The sequence below is a fragment of the Patagioenas fasciata genome, chromosome 20 (assembly GCF_037038585.1).
Source record: "Patagioenas fasciata isolate bPatFas1 chromosome 20, bPatFas1.hap1, whole genome shotgun sequence".
Taxonomy (NCBI): Eukaryota; Metazoa; Chordata; class Aves; order Columbiformes; family Columbidae; genus Patagioenas; species Patagioenas fasciata.
Window position 1 is genome coordinate 8,370,005 of NC_092539.1, and position 16,306 is coordinate 8,386,310.

A 16,306-nucleotide genomic window follows, 5' to 3' on the forward strand; every position below is an offset into this window, starting at 1 on the left:
AGATGGTTGCTAGGAAAGCAAGAGTCCATTGACATTGTTTGTTGTCTCCATGAGCCCTTCTGATAGTAACAAACAAACATAGTAAGGCAAGCTTGGCCATTGGGTCACAGTAGGCTTACCTCTCAGTATGCTGCTGGTTTGGAAACAGAATATTGAGGTTAGAAGTGGGAAAGGGGAGCAGCCTATTTAGATGTTTGTTCACCTGAGCTTGCTGCCACTTCGACAGTGCAGGAGGACTGGCTAGCTGTCACAGACTTGTTTAAAATGCTGTTTCTGGCCACCTCCCAGCAACAAGACTGCTCCAAATGTGAGATTGGAGCTATCATTGAAAACTTATGCTCGTTCATACATAATTTGCAGTTCTAGTCATCCTGACAAGATTATTCTGGCTTGGAGTTTGGCTGTCTCTCTGTTATGATCTTATCTTCTTTTTGGTGCAGGTTGAATGCATCGAAGAAAAGCAAGCAAATGAGGCCCTGAAGGAGGTATCAGTGTGGTTTTTCTTCACTACTTCATTTACAAAGACCAAAGTCTTGATAGAACAGAGCTTTTTATCTGTAAGGATTAACTAAGTAAATAGTCAAGATGCAAACAGGGTAAGGCTATCTGAGGGGTGTGCTCCCTGCCCTCTGCTTGAGCTCAGGCCAGGATTTTGTATTAATTGTTCCTCTATTTGAATATGTAGACTCAAATGGACAACTCTTCTCAGAGGATAGTCCTTTTTCAGGGTTTGTGTTTGCTTTGTGCCAAAGACAGAGTGGAGTTCATCCTTTTGGCCTTTAAGCTGAAGGAGAGCCTTGCTCTGTTTATAGTTTATTATTCATAAACTCAATTTGTAACTCTGCTAAGCAGAGTCTTACTGAAATATTTTTCCTTGACACCTCTACATACAAATATACAACAGAGCTTGCATATTTACAAGATTTGGTCGGACATGTGACATTAACAAGTCAAAAACTGGCTTAGGATATTATTTACAGTGCTGGTCAGTGGGAAGGACTGTGTAGCTATAGAAAGCTCTCTCTGTATTTTTTCTATACAGGCAAGAGATTTGCTAAAACTTCATCATTCAAACATCTGTGTTTACAAGGAATTGTTTGTGACTTGGGATAATGAGGTGAGAATGAAATAGGATTGGTTAAATTGGAATAGATGGTTAATGTTGTAGGTGTGTAAGCATTTTTGCAAGTTTACATTTAGGGTCATTGGTGTGAGATGCTACAGAAAAAGATTATTTGACTTGAAACAAACTTGCTTTATTAACTCCTAAATAAACATACTGTGAAGGAGTCCATCACATTTCAGTACTGCATACTGACTCACAGCTTCTGGTGTGAATCAGTGTGCAATATGGATTTGCATGCCTGCATAAAAACGCTTTACAGGACACCACAGGAAACTGAAAAGCTGAAAACCCTGAGTTTTTGCAGATTCTATGCTCAGGCAAAATTTTATGTATATCTTTGATATATTTGACTTGAATTGTCCCATATGGCTTCAGATAAGATGCTTGATAATGGTGTGGGGGTTTTTAATGCAAACAAAAACCAAAACAACAAATGTGCTGTATTTTTAATAAAAAATAGTAATTATTGTATCCTCTGTGAGAGATGAATCATCTCAGAACACCTTGGTAGTGGTGAACACCACACCCACCAGTTTGGCCAAGTGCTCAGTTTTATCTTTTTTACTGAACATGTTATTACCTGTGAACAATTAGACAATGCCGGTGTAATGTTGTGTTACAGATATCATCTCTGTTCCTTTGTCTGGTAATGGAGCACTCAGGCCAGGGAGATCTTTCTGCTGTAATCAAGGAAAAAAGGCACAAGTCAGAAAAAATAACAGACATGGTAAAAAGTACAGAAGAGGCACCTGGCTGAACTGACGGTGTCTCGCTGCTTTTATATTTCCTTCCTCTGTATTCCCTCTTAAAGTCCTCCCCAAAATCTCTGAACCACAGTGTTTTGCTGAAGGGTGGGCTGGGAATCCTCTTCCGAAAGATATTGGGAAGTTTTTCTGTTTGTTACACTTTTGCGTATATTCTGCTCAACAGGTGATAATGAGTTTCCTGGGACAGATGGTGGATGCTTTGTTTTATATACACACACAAAATATTTTCCACAGGTGAGTAGAAATCTCATGCTCTTTGTCTGACAGGTCACTTGTATATTTTAAAAACAAAGAAACCAAGCAGAACCCTCAAACAAAAAAAGACCCAAATCACTCCCCTGAAAAGACAAATAAACAAACCCAAACCTCCTGATGTGTAAAGATGCTGGGAATCTGTAGTTAAATATCATTAAACCCTAATTTCACACGCTGATGGGAAACCTTTGCCAAATCTTGGGAAACAGGAGAGGTGCCTGAGGACTGGAGGAAAGCAAATGTCACTCCAGTCTTCAAAAAGGGCAGGAAGGAGGACCCGGGTAACTATAGACCGGTCACCCTCATCTCCATCCCTGGGAAACTGATGGAACGACATCTCCTTGGGGCCATCTCAGGGATAAAAGGGTCATTGGGGCAGTCAACATGACTTCACCAAGGTGGCTTTCGAGGTCCCTTCCAATCCCTGACATTGTGTGATCCTGTGATTTGTGTTGCAGAAATCTCAAGCCATCAAACATACTTGTGACTGGTGAAGCATCCTTCATGCTTAGTGACTTCGGTACAGAAACACTTATGACAGATGAGATGAAATGGAAAATAAGAGTGGAAGAAAGTAGATATTTGGTTTACTTTTTTTTACTTTATTTTTTAAAGTTTCAGCTATGGTGGATATTTTTAGTTCTCAGAGAAAAATCAGCCAAAGAGGAAAAAATTATCTACTGTCCCACTTCTCCATATTGTACTGTTTGTCTTCTGAAGCATGAATAGGATATTCATAGGTGGCTGCCTGGAGCATTAATTGTGTTCACAATTGAAAACTATAATATGTCTGGGTCTCAGAACTCTGCAACAGATAGAGCTGGAGTCCTTTTTAGTTTAATACCTCTGCAGTAACATCTGAGAAAATGATTCATTAGTTGTAGTGTGTTTATTAGTCTTTAGTGGCATATTGCCAGTAAAAAATGTTTAATCTCTGCAGATTATCTCTAAATGATTTTTAGACATAAAACAATTGCTTGTGATTCATGGATGTGCAAGCAAAAACTGTGTGTAGTACAATGTCAGTGCCTTGACTGCGTGATTCTTATTTCACCAGGTTGCAAGTCTTGGATGGCTCCGGAAACATTTGGTTTTTCTTTTACTGAGAAATCTGACATCTGGTCTCTAGGTTGTATTCTACTCGTTATGATGAGCTGCTCTGTTCTGAATGTACGTAATAATGTTTCATTATAGATTTAAAATGTCCTGGGCCCACCAGGATGTCTTGGAGTATGTGGAAGCTCTTCTGATATTGTGTTCCTTACAGGAAGAAGAAACAATGTATTTTCTGCAGGATATCAGACAGGATACCAACCGTCTTGAGATGATTGTGATACCGCTGCAGGCTGAATATACCAGCTCTGCACCTTTATTTCCGATTTTATTTATGATGCTACAGATTGAGCCCAGCATGAGGCCCACAGCAAAGTGAGTTCTGGATGCTTTCCCTTTATTTTTTGTCCTGCGTCTCACCTCCCTTCTTGAAGATGAGAGCTTTAGCTGCTGTTTGAAAGAGGCTGAGTCGAGGTTGCTGATCTTAGTGCCTTGACAAATTGAGTTATTAAAGAAGTGAAAGATTTGGTGTTCATTCAGAAGCATGCATTCTGATAGGTGTGAGTCTCCCTCTTTTGAGGCGTTACATTATAAAATCATGTTATACGCAATTTTACAAACCGTTAAGTTGAAGCCCAAGCATGGCTTGCTCAATATGAGTTCTTTTTATAGCCATTTTGAAGTAAATTGTGTAAATTCTCTTGAAAAGAATCCAGTCTTCAAAGAAGTATTATTAGGTTTCTAAACCAAAATGAAACAAAGCCTGTCAATTTTTTTGCTGTAACTTACCAGTTCTAACTTATATTACCTGCTTTTGTCTTTTATAATTCTAGGGATCTCACCGATGATCCTTTTATTAGGGAATGCCTGACTGTTGCGGGTGCCTCTTCAGTAAAACTGAAAAAGTCTTTGCCTCCCAAAATAATAGATGTGTTCCTTGAGGCAAGAATTGAAGAAGTTCTAGGTAATAAGGAAAATCAGATTAATGTAATGATGATTTTCATAGGAAATAAAGCTCTGTGTGTTCCAGTCAGCGTGTGCTCTACCTGAAAATGAATTACTGGATGTTCATTTTACTTGAAATAAAACGGGATCCTTTTGAGGAAGGATCACAACACAGCCTTTTCTATAACCTCATAAGGTTACCAGCTGTACCTGCTGTGCGAGTTAAATGTGGTCGGAGATCATTCCTCAAAAAATTGGGGACCCCTGCTTTTGTTGTCTGCATTCTAATGTGTTTGCCGATTTATGCCACAAAGGATCTACTCCATTATTTTCCGCCTAAGGAAGGAAGATACATTATTCTGGTAGCCTTTTCAGATTAAGATTGTAGTTAAAGCTCTTATCCCTGCTCTGATTTAATATTCCAACAGGTGCCCAAAAATATATAATGGCAAACACATATTACAGAGATGAATCGTAACACTTTATAATATTTAGACGTTTGATGCATTAGGTGGAAAGTTTTTCTTTTCGACAATCACAGCTTGTGAATTCATGTAAATGAAAATAACATATCTTGCACAAAATAGAGAAAATGTGAGTGCTTTTTATAAGTGTTTGTATCAAATGATTAGAAGAATTTTCTTTGTGTAGAATTCATGCAGGCTTTCTGGGATATAGAAGAAGTGCAGGTTAAAGCCATTCAGCTCTTTGCCAGTTCTGTGAGAGATAAAAGTGGTAAGGCACTATTTTATCAGTTTTATTCTGCTCTTTCCTTACATTTTGAGATAACAGGAAGAAGAAAAATATTCTTATGACAATAAATGAGAATGAAATTGTTCTCTTCCTGTTTTGCCTTTTTGGAATGTACTGGAATAGGCCACTAGTTGATATGATTGTGTTGGTACTTGTTTTGTAGAAAAATGGGCACTGGAAAACACCAAAACTAAGTGGTATTTTAATTGGCGACTAAGGTGAATTGGCAAACTGACACTTGAGGAAGGTAAATTTGTATCAGTGTTGGGGCCACGTGGGGGTGATGCCTGGGGCTATAACACTGGGAGAGCAAAAGGAAACTGCATGTGTCTAGTTTCTGTGTCTAGTAACGGTGTGTGAGTGAAAACTTCATATTTTCCCTAGCATCTGCACATTTTTCAGGCTAATCTTTCAGATCACGACTAATATTTTTGAAGCACCATGTTAACTCAGTTATAAAATGTGTTGCTGTTTAATACTGGTATTGGCTTATTATGTTAAAACACAGGGCTGCTCATATCTGTAATCAGTAAGGAAAATAATCACTTGTTTGAAACTCGAACTCTTGTGTTTTGGAGCATCGATACCCACTGAGTGTTCTAAGCTGTGTAACTGAATGTTGTCTCAAATAATTTCTTTTCCCCACAGCCTGGACCTATCTGCTGAAGTTTACAGAACTGACCACTTTTGCCATGAAGACTCATGTAGATTCTCCCAAGTTACAAGCAGATGGCTGCAGTTTATTGCTTGAAATTCTTAGTCAAGGTACAGTTATGAGACTTCCAACTTATGCTGAGTAATACAGCATCTTTTGTAAAGTTAGATATAGTGGCTCAGGTTTGAAATGGGTTCAGTAATCTGTGACTCACTCACAGAGTCGAGTGGGTTGGAAAAGACCTCAGAGATCATCAAGTCCAACCCTTGGTCCAACTCCAGTCCATTGCAGGAGTATATTATGGGAGACAGTGTCAAAGGCTTTGCTGATGTCTAGATAGACCACATCTACAGCTTTAGGAGATAAATTGAACACAACAGAATAATAACTTTTGGATACGTTATGTGAAGAAAAGCTGCTAATTGAATGTTTTACTCATGCTAACAGCAGGAGATTCAGACTTGCAAGACACTGGAATCTTTGTTCTGTTAGAATGTTTTTTTGACAGCTCCAGAACAGGATGCGGTGATGGCCCTGATTGAAAACGTGGCCACCTCTCTGTTAGACACAGTGAGAAAACACTCGGAAAATGAAGAGTTGCTTTCATTGCTCTGTACGTTACTGATGATGATTTCAGCCAGTGGTGAGTCACCTTGTTCCTATTTTGGGAATATTCTTATGTTTCTGCTTTTATAGTCTAATCCAAGATATGATACAGAACTTGTGATTTCACTGAGAGATGTGGATGCCTGTAGGTGTTAGTTTGATAGTGGTAACATTGATAATATTCACTAGATATTGGTAAGATAAGTCCTGTAAGTATAAGATCCACTGCTGAGGCTTTAGGGTCTTACAGAATTGTGTCTAGTGGAGTGATCCTGTATTTCATCTTGTTTTGGAAATAAGTATAAACTGTGCAAATAGTAGCGCTTGGGGAAAAAAAAGGCATAGAGCCTGGATTCTATTTTTAGCTGTGTCATGGCGAATTAGAAACCGTTCTACCTAATTTCTCCACTTTTTTTTTTTACTCCTGACATTGTAATTGCTAAATATTTATAGTATTTTTTTACTTGTTTTCAGTGTCGCTTCAATAGTCATCAGAAGGCTGTTTTTATAAATAGTTACAGAATAATTTAACAGCAAGGGGGTAATCTTAGAAATAAAAGGTACAAAGTGTCATGTACAAATAAACTTGCCATCTAAGCCCAAACTACTTTTCTGCAGGGTTTCCTAATTCTGAACCTGAGGTAGCTTTAATTGCAAAATTGCAGACATTTGAGAAATAGTAATTTATACTCTCTCAGTTCCTTTTCTGCTCTGTAAATTTCAGATCTGTAAGGAAAAAGGATGGTCAAAGGTCTGTTTGAAAGCATGTGCTAAAAACTGTACTTAGGTGCATCCTGTTAGAGAATTCAATCTGTTCTCTTGCTTTTTGTCCAGCTGATGGTATCACGTTACTGGTTCGTTATCACTGTTTAAATATGGTTAGTGGTGCTGTCTGGTGTGAGGACAGCAAGTGGGACAAAAATACCAGACTCTATAGGGTTCCTTTCACTGTGTTTTTCAGATGTTGCTGCAGAGAATCTAAGGAAAGCTGGAATAATCACAGACCTTCTGTCAATTTTGAGGGGTTTTCCTCACAATGCGAAGATCTGTTTCTCGTGCTGTGGAGTTCTCTGGAGCTTGGCAGTGGGTGGTAAGGAGAACGCAGTGAGTCTTGTGCCTCGACTCGTGTGACGTGGAGGCAGTGGGTGTTGTACCTAGTTGAGTTCAGACATTCCCGGTGCTGGAACTGGATCTTTCTTCTTTCTCCCATTCTGGAGAGATGTCTCCACATCACTGCTGGAATAACTTGAAGTGATCCACAGTTAAATGAGAACTAAAAACTAATGCAGACTTTTTAGCAACTCTTTTTGTGATAAGGTGTCAAAGTCAAATCTTAACTGTTTTTGCCAAAATATGACCATTTCTATGAGAAATTCTTGTGCAGGTGTGTGGTGTTCTAATCACCAAGGAAGGGTGAAAGCAGGGTGTGCACAGTTGCCCTTGGTGTGTTTTATTACCTCTGTGCAACAAACCACCCATTCAATTTATGTGATGAACTAAATATTCATCCTGCAGACCTTATTCTGTCGAAAAAGTGGTTATTTTTGGTTTCTTGCTGTGATCCCCATGTGTAATTCAAATGGCAAAGAAAACCAAGCTCCAGGAGAAGTTCAGCTTTCTGCAATATTACAATGTAAAATTTGATTGGGTTTTGTGCATTTTGGGTTCCTTCCCTCTGCTGTTGTTCATACTAAAATAACGATGCATTACTGCAATGCCACCACCCATCAAGATTTTACATACAATATGCTTATGATATTATTACTCAATTAAATAACTCTGCTCGATGCATTTCCTTTTTGTTACGGTCATCCAGAGAACAACACAGACCATGCATTGCTGAAAAGTGCTGTCCCCGTTATCTCTGCCGTCCTTCAAGAGCATCTCCAGAATGGACCAGTTACAGAGTTGGCCTGCTCGGCTCTGTGGGCATTGTCACTCCAAGGTGTGTGTTCCCAGCTTCCTTGTTCCTTGTGTGTGGGAAAGGTGTCTGTCTGTCAGTGGGAAATAGCGGCTGCTTGGTCTGAGCAGGCTCTGCAGATGGCAGCAGAGTTAGGAACTTGCATCCTCTCAACCAGTTTTCCATGTACTTGTGTTCTTACTCTCCCTAAGGAAGCTCTTTTTGATGAGCCACAGCAATGATATAACTGGATGACCCCTGGATCAGCTCATTATAAGGTATTATTTGGCCTTTTTACTGCAGTACAGGTTTTCACGTGTTTGCTTTGTAACTTTTATCACATAGTTTAAAAGTCATTTCAGAAACAAGAGGCAGAAACTGAAATGTTGCTGAGTGTGTTAAAGGCTTTTGAGTATATTGAAGTTTGGGATTTTGTGTTTTGTTTTTTTAAGGTTGCTTAACTGAAAATGAATATGAGTCCACAACAGCACTTCTGCTGGATGTGCTCAGGATGAACCTGGAAAGACCAGTGCTGGTGAAGAACACCTGCCTGGCATTAGCAAGCCTTCTGAGGCTATCTGGTAACATGCAGCAATTCTATTATGATTATTATTATTATTTGCAATTCAGCTCAGAAGTGGATATTTCTGTATTGTTCAGGAGTTTCTAGTAGGATTTGGATTGACATGTGCTCTCCTGCGTTTATCTTGCAGGACTGTGAGAGGAAATAGTGAAACTGGAGGTGTGATTTTAGTTTTTCTTTCCTTTCCCATGGCCCCAGTATGAATGTATGAGAAGTGTTAGATCAGTACAATTGGATCTATTAATAACTTGAGTGTTTTGTTACTTACTTCACAATGAAGTTGTTTCACTGTGTTAAAGTGAATGTGAAAACAGTAAACATGAAAATATCAGTTCTGCCATGTGTGACAGCATTGGTTGTGTATATGTTCTTCTGCTTGTTGCCCGAACTTGCTTCAAAATAGCTTTTGGGAAGACTGAAAATAACAGGCATACCTTCCTGGAAAAATGTTACACGTGTCCAGGGGACTGGAAAGCAGATAATGCTGGAGTGACCAACTAGCCCAGCAGTGTTTGTCTCCCTTTCAGAAATACCAGCTTTGAGATTTATAACGGATTCCAAAGGCAGTGGAATAAAGCTGATGAAAGATGCCTACCACCTTCACATAAATGATCCAGATGTGGTGGAAAACATCTGTATGCTGATTAATGAGATGGTTCAGTATGGTGAGATCATGGTCTTATTTGATGAATCTCTTAATCTGCCCCAAAAAATAGTAAAGAAAGCTAGCGGCAGCTGCTCAGGGATGTTAGTTGCTCTCAGGAAAAACCTAACTATGTATTTGTGAAAGGAGGATGAATTGGAACTGAGAGTTCATCCCTCTTGTTCTTGAATAATTATAAATGCCCCTCTGTTATAGGGATATAACTTCATCTTATCCTGCCTTCTGTTTGTGGATCTGTCCCCTCATTGCTGCTCTTTAGCTCCTGCTGATGCTATTGTAACTGTATATTGTCCTTTTCATTTACAGAAGACGTGGTGCTGGATATGCTGTCCCAGAAAACCGAAGAACTGCTGTCTGAAATAAAAAGGCGGTTTCCATCCAGTACGGTATGTAGAAGCCACTGTCATAATATAGGGTAGATGCTTAATATCTTATTTCTGGTTATGAATTTTATCATTCTCAAATAGCTGCAATTACACAGTGCAGAAATTTACAGAATTATGTGTATATGGGGTGAAGAATGAGTTTGTAAGAATATTTCTAACTACTGAAAGCAAGTAGTTGGAAGTCACAGAATCACAGAATGTCAGGGATTGGAAGGGACCTCAAAAGCTCATCCAGTGCAATCCCCCCGCCGGAGCAGGAACACCCAGCTGAGGTTCCACAGGAAGGTGTCCAGGTGGGTTTTGGATGTCTCCAGAGTAGGAGACTCCACACCCGCCCTGGGCAGCCTGGGCCAGGCTCTGGAATCCTCACTGAGAAGAAGTTTCTTCTCAAATTTAAGTGGAACCTCTTGTGTTCCAGTTTGAACCCATTACCCCTGGTCCTATCATTGGTTGTCACCAAGAAGAGCCTGGCTCCATCCTCCTGACACTCACCCTTTAGATATCTGTGAACATTAATGAGGTCACCCCTCAGTCTCCTCTTCTCCAGCTCCAGAGCCCCAGCTGCCTCAGCCTTTCCTCACATGGGAGATGCTCCACTCCCTTCAGCATCTTGGTGGCTGCGCTGGACTCTCTCCAGCAGTTCCCTGTCCTTCTGGAACTGAGGGGCCACAACTGGACACAATATTCCAGGTGTGGTCTCCCCAGGGCAGAGCAGAGGGGCAGGAGAACCTCTCTGACCTACTGACCACCCCCCTTCTAATCCAGCCCAGGATGCCATTGGCCTTCCTGGCCACAAGGGCCCAGTGCTGGCTCATGGTCACCCTGCTGTCCCCAGGACCCCCAGGTCCCTTTCCCCTTAAGTCTTTTTTCTTAATAGTATCTTTAACCAGACCCCATACAAAGACAAAACCAACAAAAGAAACCCTTGGGACAATTTGTCTGCAGGTTTAACTTAGAGTAAATTCCAACAAGTAGTCATACCGAAAAAAGGTAAGTATTGAAACACCAGAAACAGTAAAGTTATTCGAGCTAATATTTCCTTTTGCAATGGCTTGCTGTCGTCAAACCAGTAATGACATGTTTGTACATCAAGCAAATAAAACTGTTTGGTCTTATAACTTTCCTCTTAGTTACATGCAGACTTGTTCTCCAGTGTCTCCTGCAGACATTGCCTGCAGCAGTTTAATGAATGCTGCAGCTATGAGGTAGTGCAGAAAAAAAGAATCACAAAAGAGAAGAAAGCTCCCTCTTCTGTTGTAAATGTAATTTGATGTTCCCCCTTCTGTTGTAAATGTAATTCCTTGTTCCCTGAGTCCCCTGTTGACAGCACAGTAAAGGCCAGAACACTCGTTCTTGCAATACAGTGTAAATCTCTAAAACCCTTTTCTGGTATTGATTTCCCTTCCAGTATCCATTTAGATTATTTAAATCAGAACATTAGTATTTGGTCTGTTAATTATGGTTGCTTTGGATTTTGCAGTATCAGACCCCACATGTGCTTTAAACATCACTCACTTGAAAGGCCTATGTTAGACACAGTGCTTTTATTAATAAAGGAATGTAAAAATAAGTGAAGCAACAAGGTAATCTTGTATTTTACAACTCTTACATTTCTCTCCAGGAGATAATAACCCTTGTGGATGCAATGCTTTTGAAACTGCAGAAATAAGAGAGAAACTTTCTGTATAAGAACAAGACTCGTACACTTCTGGTTCCGATATAAAAGCTTGGATCCTTCAGAAATATTTTAAAGTATTTTTCTCATGAGAAAGATTAATATTAGGCCATTAATAATACATAACCAGTTATATCCTGTTGATCTAGGTACACAACCGTGAGACTGACAGAAATCAACAATTTGCCTTACTTTGTAGACTTCAAAATATTTCAAATAAAGATCTTTAGTTTTGTGAATTTCAGCCAAGTGATGAGTTTCTTCCTTCCTTTATCCTAATTTAGAAACACATTTTAAACTTACTCAGTGTATATTTTCTGCAGAAATTGAACTGATGAAGTACTTGACAGAAGCAGGACTACAGGTATTGTTTACACACAGTAGTAGGCATTAGGTGTAGGTGCCACAGGGATGGCAGCACTTGGTTATCATGTCAGGAACTATCGTCCTTTGACTTCCATGAAGTACCTGCTGTCAGTTCTGAGTTCTCTCTAAATTTGCCCTTGAATGTGACATGAAACCAGCAAATGCTGCACATAGAAACACAGTGTAGAATCACTCAATTTTTACTATTTTTGTTGTTAGATTTGTTCTTAACAGCAGCTTCCCATGTCTTTTTCTCCAAGGTGTACAGTCTCATAGCTGCTTGTGCATCCTGAATCTGAAAGAGAACAGAAGAAACAGGAGGCTTAATGAAACAGAGCTGACATGGTTTAAGAACACTACTGTTAAAAAAGCAGCTAGATCTTCCATCATTATAATGTCTTTTCAATTAGCACTTCATAATCACTTTCTAGGTGTAGGTTCTTTAGAGTGACTAGCAGAAGGGATGAAAATATTCAGACTGTGTCTCACCACAAGGCTATGCACTTCTCTTTCTGATTGCGACTTGGAAAGCTCTAATGAAAAAATACCCTTGATACAGTATCTTGGAGGTATCCAGACAATTCTCCCTGCTTTTCCCTTCATTCCTGTTATATCCTCCTGTCCACTGAAAGGAAGGAGCTGTTGAGATTCACGTGTAGGCTCGCACACTATTTTATCCAGCCCACCAGAACACTGCTTTTAAGGTAAGCAGGCAATACTTGAGAATTGTTTTTTTTCCTCAGGGATCTTAAAACAACAATTAATATTTAAACAAAATACAGCTGACATGTTCAAAAGGAGTTTCTGAATATAAGGGAATAATCCAAGTGTATGAGACATGGTAAGTAACCTTAGACAGCAATCTTACTGCATGCTGGTGTCCACGCAGAGCTCAGTAACTTTCACGGAGAGGTGAGAATGAAGGCACAGTATTCTGGATTGAACCTGGATCCTACAGCTAATGTGTTCATCTACCCCAAAATGTGTGTTCTGGTGAGATACGCACCGAACAGTGCTCCGCCGTCTGCACTTGAATGTTCAACAGTCTCTCGCAGAGCAGTTTCAGTGATGGCCGTGCACACTAGAAATAGAAAAAATAGCATTGTTGTGTCTTATGCTATTTGAAAGGTGTATTTATAGAAAAGATAAACTAGTTTGAGTGTATTCCTTGTTAAAGTATAGTGCATCTCAGCTTCTACTGATGAGCTGTCAAGAATAACTCGTGAATTAAGAGATTTACACATGCACTGCTGAGAGGATTTTATATTTATTACCATAACCCTAAGATTTATGTTTGGGATGCCCTGTTGTGAAAAAACATGAGCATATAGTTATGAAACTTACAATATCTCCCTATGATCTGAACCTTTACTCCTGCAGTCTAGGCAGGAACTTGAAGCCATCTATATTTCATATATCCCTATGGAAATGATACCATTTAGAACATCACAAAGCCTTACTGTAAGTAGAACTTACTGTAAGCAGAACTGTACCATCTTATTTTGCTACCCAGAAAGTCATTATGAAGACCATGCGAGTGCTAAAGAATGGGAGAGCCACAGAATTTTGTGTGCAGGTATTATTGGTAATGTTTGTACTGAACTAAGTAACTTATTGATACGTTTCAAAGACTAAGGTGTTTAAAAGATGCATATATGAGGTTCCTGGGGACATGGCTTAGTGCCAGTATTAGGTTAAGGGTTAGACTTGATCTTGAGGGTCTTTTGCAACCAAAATGATCCTATGATTCTAAGCATTCACCTAGACTAAGCTTTTCAAATGACAAAAAGCAGACATCCCTGTTTTGGGGAGGAAAGAAAGAACAGGGTCAGAAAGAATAGGGGCAAGTAGGAGTGAGTGAGCAGCTCAAGAGTCAGTTCTGAGGTTCACCTTCCCAGCGGCTTCTTACCTTGACTCTCTGTTTGAAAGGCTTGTATTTTTGTGTGTCACGTATTTTCTTCTTAGGATGATCAAGAAATAGAACCTAGAAGAAATAACATTTCCAGTCCAAAGCGTGCTGTTGCATAGAAACTTATAGAGCTGAATGTACAGCTTCCTGCTCTTCCCTTCTATCCAGTGTGAGAGAGAGTTCAAAACCGTGAATGGACAAGATCAAGATCATCCAGCCACGAGCTGGATTTGAGAACCACAGTTCTACTTAGCACAAGAAACAGAAATAATCTGGAAGCACCACCTGTAGAGGTTGCCTGCAGTGCAAGTATAGCAGGATGTGAGATACCCGTCTCTGGTGATGATGTCCAGACTGCTGAGCTGGTTTATCATCATTCTGTTTCTTTCCTGGCTCTTTAATTTAGTAAACAGATCAGTGCCTTTAGCAACAGTGCCTGGGAGTGGAAGAACTTCAGTGGGCAAGTGACTAGGGCTACACTTGGTGCAGCAAGAAATGACAAGGAACTGAGGTAACAAAGCCGTAGTTTCTAGGAGCTCAGGTGTGTTCATCTGAGCCAGAAAGATGTATTAGAAATTCAATCTTAAGTTTTTGGAACCTTGTCTTCAAAATAACAAATCTGCAGCCACGTACCTTTAGATCATTGCGTAAAGCATGTCCAACTAAAATCCTTCCCTTCAAGATGTCAGCGACCTCCTTCTGAACTGTTTTAAAATCTTCACCTAAAAACACCACACAAGGAAACACTTTGCATTAGATGCATTGGACAGCTAAACAAGCCACAGTTAAAACAGTGCAGCTTTTTTGAGAAGGCAGTTGTATCCTTGAGATTGTACTTATCCAAGCTCAGCCAACAAGGCTTCTGCCCTCGCCTGTTAAATCCTCCCTCCCTAAAGGACATTTCTGGGGAAAAAGCTCCTACCTGTATTTATATTCTCGGGGCGTATGCCACTAACAGCTGTTCTGTAATCGGTCACCTCTTCTGTAGGCTTGACATACTTGTCATAAACGCACTTTCCAAACTGGTTCACGATGGACACGCGAGCCACGATGCTCTCTTCACCCTTGGGCCCCACTCCCACCATCTCGCAGTCCATGGCCACGGCTCGTGTCAGCCTAGAGACCAAGGACAGCTTGGTGACACCTTTTACAGGGACAATCTCCATGGCTCCGCTGGGAAATGTCACTCACCCTTCAGAAGCCGCTTCTTTAACCAGCACCTTCTCCACAGACTCTTTGGATTTGGTTTCAAGTTCCAGATTTCTTCTAGCGATTTTTGCTGCTTCAGGTCCTATTGCTGCTTCAATATCTTTTGGATCAACATCATCGAACCAGATTTCGGGCCTGGTAAGTACAGATTTAATTACATTTAACGGTCTTAAAGCAGTTTTGCATCTTTGAAGTGTAGGAAAAGCATATTTATTTTTTACATCAAGACATGAGCTCTGTGAAAATCAGTTCAGTTCTGTCACCTATGCAGGTTCATTGCTATATCTGAGGAGCAGGACAGCACGCAGCTTATTTATCCCAAAACTTAGTGTGGAATAGTGCAACTGCTCTGTGCTCCTTATGTACACCTCCCAAAATAGGTATTGTGTGATGCCTGAAGTACTCACTCTTTGGGTTGCTGCTCTGTCTGTTCTTCAGCTTTCCTCCTCTTATGCTTTATATCATCTTTCTCCTTTAAAATATTGCTATTTTTCTTCTTTTCTTTGCAGCCTTTCCCATCACTTTTGGTGCCATTTAAAGTCTTGTCTGTTGCACCTCTCTTGGATTTTGGCTCAGCCAAAGGAGGAGCACCTTTAGCAGAACCACTGTCCGTTTGCTTTGCGGGTTTGGCCTTTCCCGCTTTCCCATTGATAGCTGGAACCTCTGGGCCATTTCCAGCTGGGAGCGGATGCTTCTTTTTGGTGGATGTTTGACACGTAGAGAGGGTCTCGTTGGAGCTATTTGCCTTTTGTTTCAGTAGCTAAAATGACCAAAAAAAAGGATGATTCCCCTTCATTTCTGACCCCACCATCCTTCCCAAGGTCTCTTGGTCAAGTGGCCCCAGACTCTTGCTGGTTCTAGAATTACCTGCAACGGGTAATTCCCTGCTTTTATTGACCCAAATATTGTTGTTTTTTAATTACTCCACACAACGTGTGCCTGTGTTCATGGAAACCCAGCGTGGCCCTGGCCCTCCCCGGGCGGTTTCCCCTGCCCAGCCCCGGGGTGGCTCCGTCTCCCCGCAGTGAACCCCCCGGTTCCCCTCACCTCCTGCAGCGCCTTCCAGTTGGCGGAGAACTCCTGGGCGCTGCGGGGCGGCGCTGCCGCCATGGCGGGGCCTTTCGGGGCGGCCGCCGCTTCCCCGGGGCCGCGCTCCACCTTTCTCCTCCTCCTCCTCCTCCTGCGGGCCCCGGCGCTCGGCCCCGGCTCCTCGGGGCTTCGCTTCGCCATCCGGCCCGGCCGCGCCGCGGGGGAGGCGGTTACCGAGCGGGCCGGGCTTGCCGAGCGGGGGTTCCCGCTGCACCGGCCCGCCCGGGAACGGACACCCGCGCTTGGGTTCCGGCTGCGGGACCCGCCCTGGGGGAGCCCGGGGGTGCGTGTGGGTTCACCCCAGGGCCACAGCCGAGGTGTGGGGGCTGTGAGGCTGCACAGCACGAAGCCGCTTTTCCCCTGTA

At 41.3% G+C, this 16,306-nt stretch overlaps 2 protein-coding genes across 5 annotated transcripts in view; one reads left to right on the plus strand and one right to left on the minus strand.

Moving 5' to 3' along the window:
• Positions 1 to 11,612, plus strand: part of STKLD1 (serine/threonine kinase like domain containing 1) — a 13,394-nt gene extending 1,782 nt beyond the window's left edge. For 2 of the 4 annotated variants that reach the window (XM_065853656.2, XM_065853655.2), the window contains 17 exons: positions 441 to 485; positions 1,043 to 1,117; positions 1,749 to 1,853; positions 2,057 to 2,127; positions 2,607 to 2,722; positions 3,206 to 3,318; positions 3,416 to 3,576; positions 4,035 to 4,165; positions 4,798 to 4,881; positions 5,548 to 5,664; positions 6,063 to 6,197; positions 7,122 to 7,250; positions 7,977 to 8,105; positions 8,513 to 8,641; positions 9,171 to 9,308; positions 9,614 to 9,693; positions 11,315 to 11,612. In XM_065853656.2, coding sequence (XP_065709728.1) covers positions 441 to 485; positions 1,043 to 1,117; positions 1,749 to 1,853; positions 2,057 to 2,127; positions 2,607 to 2,722; positions 3,206 to 3,318; positions 3,416 to 3,576; positions 4,035 to 4,165; positions 4,798 to 4,881; positions 5,548 to 5,664; positions 6,063 to 6,197; positions 7,122 to 7,250; positions 7,977 to 8,105; positions 8,513 to 8,641; positions 9,171 to 9,308; positions 9,614 to 9,693; positions 11,315 to 11,362 — 1,806 coding nt within the window. In that variant the 3' untranslated portion in view covers positions 11,363 to 11,612. The remainder of the gene's footprint in view (positions 1 to 440; positions 486 to 1,042; positions 1,118 to 1,748; positions 1,854 to 2,056; positions 2,128 to 2,606; positions 2,723 to 3,205; positions 3,319 to 3,415; positions 3,577 to 4,034; positions 4,166 to 4,797; positions 4,882 to 5,547; positions 5,665 to 6,062; positions 6,198 to 7,121; positions 7,251 to 7,976; positions 8,106 to 8,512; positions 8,642 to 9,170; positions 9,309 to 9,613; positions 9,694 to 11,314) is intronic. The other 2 variants (XM_071817394.1, XM_065853658.2) reach the window with 2 other exon arrangements.
• REXO4 (REX4 homolog, 3'-5' exonuclease) lies at positions 11,221 to 16,156 on the minus strand. Its single transcript, XM_065853660.2, has 8 exons — positions 15,900 to 16,156; positions 15,260 to 15,612; positions 14,835 to 14,987; positions 14,566 to 14,759; positions 14,277 to 14,365; positions 13,644 to 13,718; positions 12,741 to 12,815; positions 11,221 to 12,029 (listed from the first exon to the last, which is right to left on the minus strand). The coding sequence occupies exons 1-8, from the start codon at positions 16,080 to 16,082 to the stop codon at positions 11,928 to 11,930; spliced, it is 1,224 nt and encodes a 407-aa protein (XP_065709732.1). The 5' UTR covers positions 16,083 to 16,156; the 3' UTR covers positions 11,221 to 11,927.
• Between the last annotated feature and the right edge of the window lie 150 nt (positions 16,157 to 16,306).